This window comes from Delphinus delphis, chromosome 15 (genome assembly GCF_949987515.2).
Source record: "Delphinus delphis chromosome 15, mDelDel1.2, whole genome shotgun sequence".
NCBI classification, from domain to species: domain Eukaryota; kingdom Metazoa; phylum Chordata; class Mammalia; order Artiodactyla; family Delphinidae; genus Delphinus; species Delphinus delphis.
Genome location: NC_082697.1, coordinates 10,703,422 through 10,715,468, shown reverse-complemented (window position 1 = coordinate 10,715,468; position 12,047 = coordinate 10,703,422). Strand labels below are relative to the sequence as shown.

The 12,047-nt window shown below is 53.3% G+C and overlaps 1 protein-coding gene across 2 annotated transcripts in view; it reads left to right on the top strand.

Moving 5' to 3' along the window:
• The window catches only part of BCAS4 (breast carcinoma amplified sequence 4), a 60,500-nt gene that overhangs the window by 22,906 nt on the left and 25,547 nt on the right, over positions 1-12,047 (top strand). The window contains exons 3-4 of one of the 2 annotated variants that reach the window (XM_060032669.2): positions 2,412-2,513; positions 8,807-8,941. In XM_060032669.2, coding sequence (XP_059888652.1) covers positions 2,412-2,513; positions 8,807-8,941 — 237 coding nt within the window. The remainder of the gene's footprint in view (positions 1-2,411; positions 2,514-8,806; positions 8,942-12,047) is intronic. The other variant, XM_060032671.2, reaches the window with a different exon arrangement.

Below are 12,047 nucleotides of genomic sequence, written 5' to 3'. Positions count from 1 at the left end.
CTTTGACCTGCCCCATCCTTCTTTTCTTTTCTTTTCTTTTTTTTTTTTAACACTTTCTTACTTTCTGGCACTATGAGATGCTCCAGGCTTTTATATGTTCCCTGCCCCAACCCTAGAATCAGCCATTTCTCCTCGGAGCCCCACTTGAGTTTTTTTTTTTTTTTTTTTTTTTTTTTTCCCCCCACTTGAGTTTTAAAGTTGGAAATTAAGTCAAATTTAAACACGAAAACACTTTGTGGGCCAAATGAGCCACATATGTGGGCCACATGCAGACATGGACGATCTTGTATAATCCCTAAAGCATCCTTTCGAGAGAAGCACTAGTCTGATCCCCACTTTACAGATGAAGAAACCGAGGCACAGAGAGGTCAGGGCAGAGACTGAGGCCAGACAGCCTGGTGCCAGATGCCACCCTCTTGGGGCTGCTTTTTGGCCCCAGGGGGTCAGGGCATGGGAAAGGAGTGTGCCTCAGGACAGTGGGCTTAGAGCCAGGTGCCCAGGGAGATGGCAGTGCCCTGACCAGAGGAGGGGGACCAGGAAGGAAGGGTTTGGTTTTAGACATGCAGGTGATGGAATGGCTACCCAGGGCAAGGAGGGAAGTGTCATCCTGAACAGTGATGGGAGCGGAATGGCAGGAGAACCAGAGGTCTCATATACTTAGGCAGAAAGAGGAGGGAAAATGGGTATAGTTTTCAAAAACATTTTTAAAATTAAAATTTTTTGCTGAATTGTCACCTTGTATTAGTTAGCTATTGCCGCATAACAAATTCCCCCCCACCCTGCCATACTTAGTGACTTAAGCAATGATCTTGATTATGTGCTAGTGTCTGTGGGTCAGGACTCTGGTACAGCCTAGCTGGGTCCTGTAGGTCAGGGTCTCTCACAGGCTGCCATCGAGATGTTGGCCAGGACTGTTGTCACCTCAGGGCTCGACTGCGGCAGGATTGCCTCCAGGCAAAGTCAGTGTTTCTGGGCAGGATCCAGCTCCTCACGATCATTGAACTGAGGCCCTCAGTTCCTCACTGGCCCTTGGCCAGAGGCGGGCTGCTCCATCACGGCAACTTGCTTCTTCACAGCTGGCAGGAGAGGACAAGTGAGAAGGAAGAGGGGGTGGGGGGAAGCATGCATGAACCAGGCGGTGGGAGAGACCGCCAGCAAGATGGAGTGACAGTCTTCTAGTCTCAGGAGGGCCATGTCTCACGTTGGCTGACTCCTCTTCATTAGGAGCCAGTCTCTAGATCCAGGCAATGGTCTCGGGGAGGGGATCACACAAAAACATGAACACCAGGAGGTGGGGCTTGTTGAGGACCGTGTCAGAAGCTTCCCGCACACGCCATGCCAAACAGCCTGCTAAACGTTCTATCCTCACTACATTCCAAGGAAGCAAGGACTGTCTTGATTGCTTCCCTGTCCAGACAAGCAAAGGAGGGCTCAGAGAGGTGCAGTGACTTGCCCGAGGTCACACAGCTCATGGTGGGTAGAGCTGAATTCAAACTCCAGTCTGAATCCTAGTAGCCCACTGGTGTTTCTCTGACTGTCCCCGGACCGCCACTCCAGCACAGCCTTGGAGCTTGGCAGAAAACAGATTGCCCGCCACCCCCACGCAAGCTAGACCAGACTTGGAGGAGCCTTCAAGTCAGCATTAACAGGCTTCCCTCCAGGGGATCCACATGCTCCCTAGAATCTGAGAGTGGTATGTATTCTGCCTCTCTGTGTGGTCAGGACATGGTAACATGGAAATGGAATCTCTCTGTCTCTCATACACACACACACTTAAGGGTTAGGCTTGGCACTTTTGGCTCTGCAGGAAAACGGAGGCTTAAGTGTCCGATCTCAGTGATCAAGGGAAAGATGTGGCTTCCCAAAGTTCTCAGTCGCTTTTGGGGTCCTTCCAAGCAGAAGAATCTTGGAATTAAATGAGATGCATGATGCGCAGGAAATGCTTAGCACAGTGGCTCCGTGTAGGAAGCAGCATGATGACGAGACTCGTCATTAATGTTAATGATTATTGTTAACTCTTCTCATTGACATTATTAGTTCCAGTGTAACAAAAACTTGATTTACCTCGACTTCAGTTTAGAGAAGAGATTTTGATTCTTTCCATTTGGTCCAGTTCACTGGTTTACAGTATAAAGGTATTTAGTTTGGAGCTGGTGGTGTTGGGTGTTTGGTCAGGGGGAACAATTAATTTGCAGTTCAGTAAATAATACCTGGTTGGGTCTGGGTGCCGAGAGGCAGTGAGGTTGGTCCCCACCCGGGACTATGGGTCATTCCTGGGCCTGTCCCTGGGCAGGATGGCATTCGGTGTCTCGGCCATCAGCGAGGTCTCTGAAGAGCCTGGCCGCCCCCAGGGCAGCAGGAGGACGCGGGGCTGGGCCAGAGAGCCTGATGAGCTGTCTTGTTCCCTGCAGATCAGGAGCGATACCTCACAGATCTTGGAGGAAAACATCCCCCTCCTTAAGGCCAAGGTGATGGAAATGCGTGGCATCTACGCCAAAGTGGACCAGCTAGAGGTGAGTCCAGGATAATGAGCTTTCTTTGTGAGCTCCATGGACTTGTTCTGGCTCTTTCATTGTCTCTTCCAAGATGCTGATCTGGCCTTGATAGTGTCAGGCCTTAGACCCAGTGGAGTGGGGTGGTAGCCAAAACGGGGCCTACACAGTATCTCTAAAATATGACAAATATGAATTTATATAAAGTACCCATTTAAAAATCAGGGTACTTTATACAAAAATCTGAATTTTCAGCTGCTTTTGGAAATTCAGAAGCTTTCATAACCCTAGACCCACCTTTCTTTAAATACTTTATTCTGTTTATTTTTTAAGGTATAAATACATAAAGTGCACACATAGTGAGTGTACAATTCAGTGAATTTTTACACATATAAACTCCCAGGTGAAGATGACCCAAACTGAGAAATAGAACATCTCCAACCCCTAGGCTATGTTCTGGTAGAGCTGGTGGCAGCCGCCCCTCAGACGAGACATGTGTTCTGCATTTCACCACAATCCACACCATGCCCTATTGCCTCACTGCTGACTTATTTCACCCGCCCTTTACCTGTGTGGGCACCAGGCTAAGGTGCATGGTATCTCATTTCCTCTTGGCTGCACTGCAGCGTCAGTATCCTCACCGTCCCGTCTCCTAGAGGAGGAACACGAGCTCTGAGAGGGTAAGCCACTTCCCTGGGGTCACACAGCTAATTCTGTGAAGCTGGGACTGCAGCTCACATCCTCTGGAGCCCAAGCTCTTACTCAAACTGGGGCCCTTGGCTTGGGCGCCTGCCTGGCTTCTTGCACAGTGAAGGACCGGGAGGCTGGAGGAGCCTGCAATTTAATAGCTGTCACCTAGACCAAGGGGATGTGTGTCCCTCTGAGCTGTGGAGGAAAGGAGCCCGGCAGTGGGCCCTAGAGTTAACAGAGAATTAACATTCTTGTCAGCAGAGAATGAGGCAGGAATATAATTAAAACTTTGCCCTTGGAATAGCTGATTCATTTGAATTTTATTCCACATGTTTGAAAGAGGAAAGAAAATGTGAAGATTTGTAGCCCAGGTTCTTGCCTTGCTTGGGCTGGCCCAACTCTCAAGCCCAATTTTTCCCTTAGTATTCAGTCCGCTAGCATTTATTGAGGACCTACTATGCGCCACTGCAGGGCTCTCACAGTGAGAAAGACAGAGTCCAAGGGTGTGTTCCAGCCAGGAGAAACACAGCAACAAAGCATGACCATAGCATTTCCCAGGGCTGCTGTAACAAGTTATCACAAACATAGTGGCTTAAAACAACATGAATTTAGCATCTTACAGCTCTTGAGGTCAGAAGTCCAAAATGTGTCAGCAGGAGTCAGCAGGGCTGGTTCCTTCTGGAGGCTCTGGGGGAGAGTTCACGTCCTGGCCTTTTCCAGTGTCTGGAGGCCGCCTGCGTCGCTCAGCTCATGGTGCTGTCCTCCACCTTCAGAGCCCACAGCGTAGCATCTTCCAGGCTCTGTCCTCCTCTGACTCTCCTGTCTCCATCTTATAAGGATGCCTGTGATTACCCGGATAATCCAGGACAGTCTCCCCAGCTCAGGATCCTTATTCACACCTGCCAAGTCCCTTTGGCCACAGGTTCTGGGAACGAGGATGGGATATTTTTGGGGCCCATGATTCTGCTGACCACATTCACCAAGGGTGACCTAGAGGGAGTCGAGTGCTCTGGAGGGAAGTAGCGAGCAAGGAGCGGAACCTTCTGGCCCCCGGAGGGTGAGTGGAAGGAGCTGTGCTGGGCACATGAGGGCACAGCTCGGGCAGAGGCTCAGAGGCGGGGGGCATCTGCACTCTGGGGCAGGAAGGAGACGGGGACACTGGAAGGATCCGGGGAGGGCCAGGCTACAGGGATGAGGGAGGTCATGACCTGAGCGGGGCTGGAGACATTGGGCAGCAGGAGGCCCGTTGTCTAGGCCTTCCACTCCAAGGTCAGCATGGTGGCCTTTTTCCTGAGGAGTAGGAAGCCACTGAAGACACAGGATGGCTCATTGGTTAGCAATCATTCCCCACTCCTGGCCCCTGGCAACCACTCATCTACTCTGAGTCTATGCATTTGTCTCTGGACATTTCATATCATATGTGGCCTGTGGTGTCTGGCTTAGTTTACTTTGCATAATGCTTTCAAGGTTCATGCAGGTTGGAACGTGTCAGAACTTCATTCGTTTTTATGAATGAATAGTATTCCATTGCAGGGATGGCTGTACCGCATTTTGTTTATCCATCCATCAGTTGATGGGTCCTTGGGTTGTTTCTACTTTGGGGCTGTTATGAATAAGGCTGCTATGAACATTCATGTTCAGGTTTTTGCGTGGCTATACATTTTCATTTCTCTTGGGTAAATACCTAGCACTGGAATTGCTGGGTCATGTGGTTAAGTCTTTTTAGGAACTGCCAAGATCGGTTTCCAAAGTGTTGACACCATTTTACTCTCCCACCAGCAGTTATTGTAAGCTTTAGATGGAGATTGCAAACTCAGATGCCAGCAGGATCCAGGACTGTACTGGGCAGTCAGGTATTAGAAGACCAACCCCAAGCCACAGCCCCTTACTTTCTGGGAAGAGCTGGAGCTGAGAAGCAACTCTCCCCTTCAGTGGGGTGTGAATCTCTCGGCTGCCACAGTCCCCACTCTGCCCTAGAGTCTCCCCAACATTGAGGCTAAGTGGCATTTGCCTCTTGTCAACCCCCCGGAACTGCTGCTTTCCTTAGACTAGAGATATTTCTCTGTAACTGTGTCTCCATTAAAAGGAAGAGGGCTTCCCTGGTGGCGCAGTGGTTGAGAGTCCGCCTGCCGATGCAGGGGACATGGGTTCGTGCCCCGGTCTGGGAAGATCCCACATGCTGCGGAGCGGCTGGGCCCGTGAGCCATGGCCGCCGAGCCTGCGCGTCCGGAGCCTGTGCTCCGCAACGGGAGAGGCCACAACAGTGAGAGGCCCGCGTCCGCAAAAAAAAAAAAAAAAAAAAGGAAGAAAAAGTTAGTCCAAGAGGGTCATGGATTTCAAGGCAAATGGGAGAATATGTATTTCCCACTAAGCTGCATGTGACATGAGAACAATAAAACTTAGGACCCGATCAGACCCCAATCTGAGGCGGATGGATTCCAGAGCCAGACCACCTGGGCCTCAGATCTGCCCCTTGGGTAACTCACTCACCCTCTCAGCATCAGTTTCCTCCTCTGCAAATTGTGACCATGTCATCGTGAAGGTGTTAGTCCAGCACCTGGCATCTTGTAGATGCTCGCTGAGGACAGGCTATCGCTATGGTGGTGGCCGTTGCCCACAGGCTGAGAGCCAGAATCTGGGATGCCTGCTTAGCACTCGGCCCAGCCGACTGGGGGCTCCAGGGCCTAACATGTCAGGGGGTTCCAGGGAGCCCAAGGCCACTCAGCTCTCAAATCAGTGTGACCCATGGCAGGGGAGGCTTGGGAACCATGGGGGTGACCTTTCAGGCCAGAAAAAACTAACATTTACTGAGCACCTGCTATGAGCCAGGGACTCTTAAGTGCTTTAGTTGAAACAACTTGCTTTACCTTCACAGCAACCCCATGAGGAAGGTCCCATTATTCGTCCTATTTTGTAGAGAAAGTGGCTGAGGCACAGAAAGGCAAGGTTATTTACCCAAGGTCACACAGCTGGGAAGTGGTGGAGCTGGGATTACAAAAGTCAGTGCTGGCGTTGGCACCCTGTCTGGACTGGGCCCTGCTCTGAAGCTGGGGGCCTTTGCCGCAAGGATTCAGATACATCATTCAGGACTCACAAATAAAATTTAAAACAATGTGACTTTCCCTTCTCTCTCATCCCTCCCCCCCTTTCCTTCTTTCCTTCCCTCCTTCCCTCCCTCCTTCCCTCCTTCCCTCCCTCCTTCCCTTCTTCCCTCCCTCCCTTCTGATAATAAAAGTGGTTCATTTTCATTGTAGAGAAAATTATATAGAAGTCACCTATAGTCCCAAGGGTGGTCCCGATGAGCGCTCACCCTCCTTCTGTCCCCTCCTCCCCTCTCGGTGTGGATGCGTGTCCGCGTCTTTCCAGTTTCCCGGGATCAGCTTTCCTGGCCAGGTTTCGGCCTCTCCCTGGCTGCGGCTTGGCCGGGCTGCCCTCTCTGGCAGGCACTTTGGAGGCGGTTCCGACCTCGTGAGCGCACATTCCTCAGCATCCCTCATACTCCCCGCCACATCGGTATTAACGGTATTAACGCAGGGAGTGTAAAATTGGAATCGGCTGGAGGAGGGACTGTAGAACTTTCTTTTGTGTCTTACAACCAGATGTGCAGGCCCAGCAAGGCCAGGGGAAGCTGCCCAGCCTGTGGCTCCGTCTCCCCGCCCCCCAACACGCACACGCACGCACACACACACGTGCGCACACACACACACACACACTTGATGTGGCTTATTCAGAGCCTTTCAGCTCTGCCCCTGCCAGAGCCACAGGGCGGCGGCAGCACAGCAGTGCCACCATCTTGTGTTCATCCAATGTCTTTTTGCTAAAGATGCGGTCATGCGTGCGCGCGTGCGTGTATTCATTCCTGTGTGTGCACTGATTCCTACATGCACGCGTGCATTCCTTCACGCGTGCATGCATTCATTCGTGCGTGCGCACTCGTTCATTCATTCATGCTTGCGTGCATTCGTGCCTCCACCATCCAGCTGAGCCCCTTCCAGCTGACCAGGCCCTGGCTGTGGCCTTGTGAACAACACTGACTCAGCATCTGCTCTTCCAGAACTCACATCTAGAGGGAGATGGACCGTGAACAAGCAGACAGGAAGTTCAGAGGGAGAGGAGAGCTAGGAAGACGGGGAAACGGGGTGGCTCCGCCGTGACGTGGGGCATGTTAGATTAGGTGGTTGGGGAAGGCCTCTCTGTCGGGGGACAGTGGATCCAGGGCCTGAGAGACAAGCAGGGTTCACCCCCTCGAGAACAGAGAAGTGCTGCCGGTCTGGAGAGAGCTGGTGCAAAGGCCCTGTGGAGGGTGAGGCTTGGCGTTTTCAAGGAACAAAAGGGCAGCCTGTGTGGCTGGTGTGTGGGACACGGGGAGAGGCAGGGCTGGGTGGTGGTGGGCCTTGCTGGATGGGCTGACCGGGGCTTTCCATCCAGTGAAGGGAGGCTCCCTCGTGGGGCCCAGCACTGAGAGGGTCTCCTGCCTCTTCCTGGTGCAAGAAAATCTCTTGCATTTTACTATTGGAACAGGGAGGTTCCGACAGTAAAAGCCTCCGCAGAGGGGGGCTTGTCTGAAATGGCACCGGAGCCGCCACCTTTGGCGGCCTTCCCGGCTGTACGTGCAGTGCTTGTACAAGCACATGCACGTGTACACACCACACAGACACATGCACACAACATATGGGCACACACGCAAACATACACACAACACACACAAACACATGCACACAACACACAAACGTAGGTACCCACGGAAACACACAGGCACACCAGAAGTCACAAATGAGTCTCACCGGGCCTGCACGGTACTTTCTTAAATTGTGAAATTATTGCTAACGTTTTTGAAAACTGGACACTTTTCATAAAATCTGAATGTCCTTTTTTTTCTTTTTAAATGATGTTATCTGATATTAATTGAGCTCTTAATATACCCTAAGCACTTAATTATTATTATTCCCATTTTACAGATAAGAAAATTGAGAATAATAGAAATGAAGTAAGTTGCCAAAAGGCACACAACTAGTAAGTGATAGAACCTGGATTCTAGTCCAGAGAATCTGACCCCAGCATTCTCTTTTTTTCTTTTGAAATTGGAGGTTCTGCACTAGAGACCCAGAGCTGAGTGCCCCTTGGGGGCCGGGACCCGGCGTTCCGGTTCACCCTGTCCGCACTCATCCTACTTCACCCGCTTGTCACCTGCCTGCCCCTTGGCACCTTCTGAGTTTGAGACCCCCCCAATATCCATCAAATATTAAAGTGAGCGATTTCTAAAAACTCCATTTTTCATAAAGAAGGCTGTGCAGCCTGAGTCCCCTCTCTGCCACTTCCTGGCTGTGTGACTTTAGGCAGGTGGTCCAACCTCTCTGAGCATCAGTTTACCTCCTCTGTAAAACAGAGGCTAAACAGATGGTCACTAGGGGGAGAAGGTGAGAGGACACCAGTGGAGGCTCGGCCAGGCCAGGCCTCCAAGGGGGAGTGTCACTGTTACTGTCAGGGTTTCTGAAGGTGCCCCCAGCTGGGCAGGTGCTGCCTGAACTCTCCCGGAGTCCATGGGGCCAGGTGAGAGGGAGGCAGCCAGGAGCACACCCCAGTCTGCGCAGATGTGGCATCACTGCTTTCCCCTCTCCCACCAGGCCTTTGTCAAGATGGTCGGGCACCACGTCTCCTTCCTGGAAGCCCACGTGCTTCAGGCCGAGCGGGACCACGGGGCCCTCTCACAGGCCCTGCGGAAGTGGCTGGGCTCCTCGAGGCTCCCCGCCTTCGGGAACGTGAGTATCCCCTACCTCCCTGCCCCCTCCCAGACCCTGGAGCAGGGAGAGGGGCTCAGGAAACAGGAGTTCAAAGGGCACGGCTGGCTTCTGCAGACAGGAAACAGCATCTGGCCAGCCGGTGGGGAGCTGGCTAGGTGGCTGGAGTGTTGCAGTGCCTCCCTCGTGCGCCCCTGCGTGCCCTGAGCTGCGTGCTTCGGTGCCGTGACTGCCCGCCGCCTCACCCACCAGTTAGTAAGTGCTGCTGTTTGCCAAGCAGTGTGGTCCATCTGGGGTTACCATGGCGAAAAGAAGCAGCCCCTGCCCTCCTGTCCCTTCCTTCCACACCTAAGGACGTGCTCAGAGTGAGTTCCAGAATTTAGGCGGGGTCCCCCTTCCCAAGGCACAAGTTGGCCTCTAGCAGACCAGAAAACAGGGGACAGTGAGAGGGGCAGCCGGCCCGCAGCTTGCAAAGGCCTCGCTCTCCCACATCGCTGCTTTCCTGGGATCCTCCCTATAAGAAAGGAAGGGTCATTGTGTCCCTTTTACTGATGGAGAAACTGAGGCCAGACTGATCCTGCCTCGCAGAGACCTTCAGTGTTTAAGCACCTCTGTCTTTCCGGCTTACTGATTCCCTCGTCTAGGGAACATTGGGCAGTGTCTGGAGATGTTGCAATTGTCACAACTGGAGGCAAGTGGGTAGAAACCAGGGATGCTTTTAAACACCCTAGAGTGTACAGGACAGCCCCCCACACCAGAGAATTATCTAGCCCTGAACATCAGGAGTGCTGAGTTTGAGAAACCCCACTCCAAGCTGGATTTGATAATTTTATGTCAGGTCTGCTTTCAGCACTTTGTGTGCTGTTGTATATGGCATCTGGTTCTCATGCCAGTCTTTGGAGGAAGGCACTTTTGTCATTTCCCCATTTTACAGATGCGGAGACCAAGGCTCAGGGTGGTGAAGGGACTTGTCCGAAGCCACGCTGCCTCAAGTAGCAAGGCCAGGTTGGAGCACTGCTTGACCTATCTCCAGGGTCTTGCCCTTTCCAGGAAAGGGGTCTTGCTCAGCCAGCTGCTCTGTCCTGCCCCCCAGTGGGGTCTCTCACTGTTCCTTGGGCCCTGCCTGGGGGTCCCCCTCTGCTCCTCTGTTCTCTCTGTCCCTCCTGCATGCCCCCCTTCCCTGTCTCCTCTTAGTGTTCTCACAAAGGCTCATATATCGAGCGTTTACAGTGTTCCAGGCACTGCTGAGGTATTTCATGTGCATTAATTCACTTACTTTTCCCAATCATCGTGTACGCTGGGAATGAATGTTATCCCCGTTTGACTGATGAGGAAACGGAGTAGTTGCAGTGTTGCCACTCTGGCCCCGTGTGAACTCATTCTGTTTGGCTTGGGATGCCTGCCTGGGTGTCACTCTCCAGTCCCTGTCAGGACCCCACTGCTCTGTCTTGTCTTACACCTGCCTGAGGCATGTGCTGCTTACCTGCCTGCCTCCAGGTGAGGGACTTGCCCAAGGCCAGTAGCAGCTAGACAATGGCCTCACAGATCTCATGATCTCGGAACTCCTATTGATCCTTCAGAGCCAACTTAATACCACCTCCTCTGAGAAGCCCTCTGGGATTGCCCCCTCTCCAGCCAAATGTGGTCTCTCCTGCCTTTCAGTGAAGTCAGGAGTTGTCTTCTTGGTCCCTTGAGTTATGGTGACTGTTCCGGGGTGACCAGGAGCCCCCCAGTCACACAGTGCTCTGCCCACTGATGGCTTAGAAGCACCATGGGGGAGGAAGGACAGAGGACCTTGGCTGCCCGTGGTCTGCAGCAGGAATCCTAACAGTGGGGCCTGCTGGGTCCTTGGTCTCTGTACTTTACAGTCTTTTTCTATAGCCTGCACAATTGTCCCTTTGTGGTTGGCACTAGTGTCCTCATTTAGTGGCAGAGGCCAAGGCTTGGAGGGGGAGAGTCGCGAATCCAAGGTCAGCGCCGGGGTTGGAACTCAGGCCCGTGGGGCTGTGAAGTGGGGTCCGCCGCCCACTCCTGTTGAGGATCCCATCGGGGTGTGGCTGGGCATGCGGGGATTTGCATCCTCTCATCTCTACCAGAGTCGGGGCACCCCAGCCCTACCTGCAGTGACTTGTTCCAGGAAATGCGTCCCAGCCAGGGGTGGTGAGTCATTCAGCAACCCCGGCGTGTTGATCTTGGCCCTGGGAGGGCTTTGTGTGGAGCAGGCAATGTAGGCAAGTGTGTGCACACGCGTGTGCAGACCCGAGGGTTTCCAGGGCTGCACCTGCACCCGGGGGTGCAAGCTGAAGCGGCCCTTCTAGAATAATGGTTGTCACGGCTTGTACTGGGCTCTGACCCGGCAGGCACCTCACATCCCACCCTGTGACATAGGTCTAGTCACTGTCCCTATTTTACAGATGAGGAAACTGAGGCACTAAAGGGTCGAAGTGCTTGCCCACCCAGAACGTGGTGGAGCTGGGATTTGAACCTGTGAGACCTAGGCCTGGAGCTGGAGGCTTTTTATCTGCACCACTTGGCCCTGCTGCGTCTTTCTGGGCCTGGTTCCGACCACTGGAGCTGCAGTCCGGGGGGTGGGGTCCTTGAAGAGCACCTGGACGGGTCTCCGTCTCTTCCACCTGGAAGAACCCACCAAGCCAGGATTTCACACTGTCTCCGGTCGGTTCCCCTCAGTGCCCACCCAAGGTGGACGCTTCACTGACCACTGCCCGTACCTGGGCGTCCACACCAGGCCCCCCCAGCAGTGGGAAGCCCCTCCGCACAAGCCCAGATTCTGCCTTCTTGTCTCCACCCGCCCTCCTCAGTCTCCGGGAGCTGGCGTGGGGCAGAGGCTCTTGCGCAGAAGGGTCCTGTCCCCACTCCTGTGGAAGCCCATCCCCCCAAAGGAAATAGGCCACTCACTGCTGCCCCCAGGCCCTCCCAGAATCAGGGGGATCAGTGGGGACTCCCTCACAGGGCCCAGGCAGGAGGCCCTCAGCCCTCACCCCTGGCGCCGGGCAGGGACCTTTGGGGGTGTGTTTTCCACCCTCCCTGCTGCTCCATCAGCTGGAACAGGAGTTCCTGGGGAGGGAGAGAGATGGGGAGAAAATTGGTCTGTGTGTTTTCTAACTCT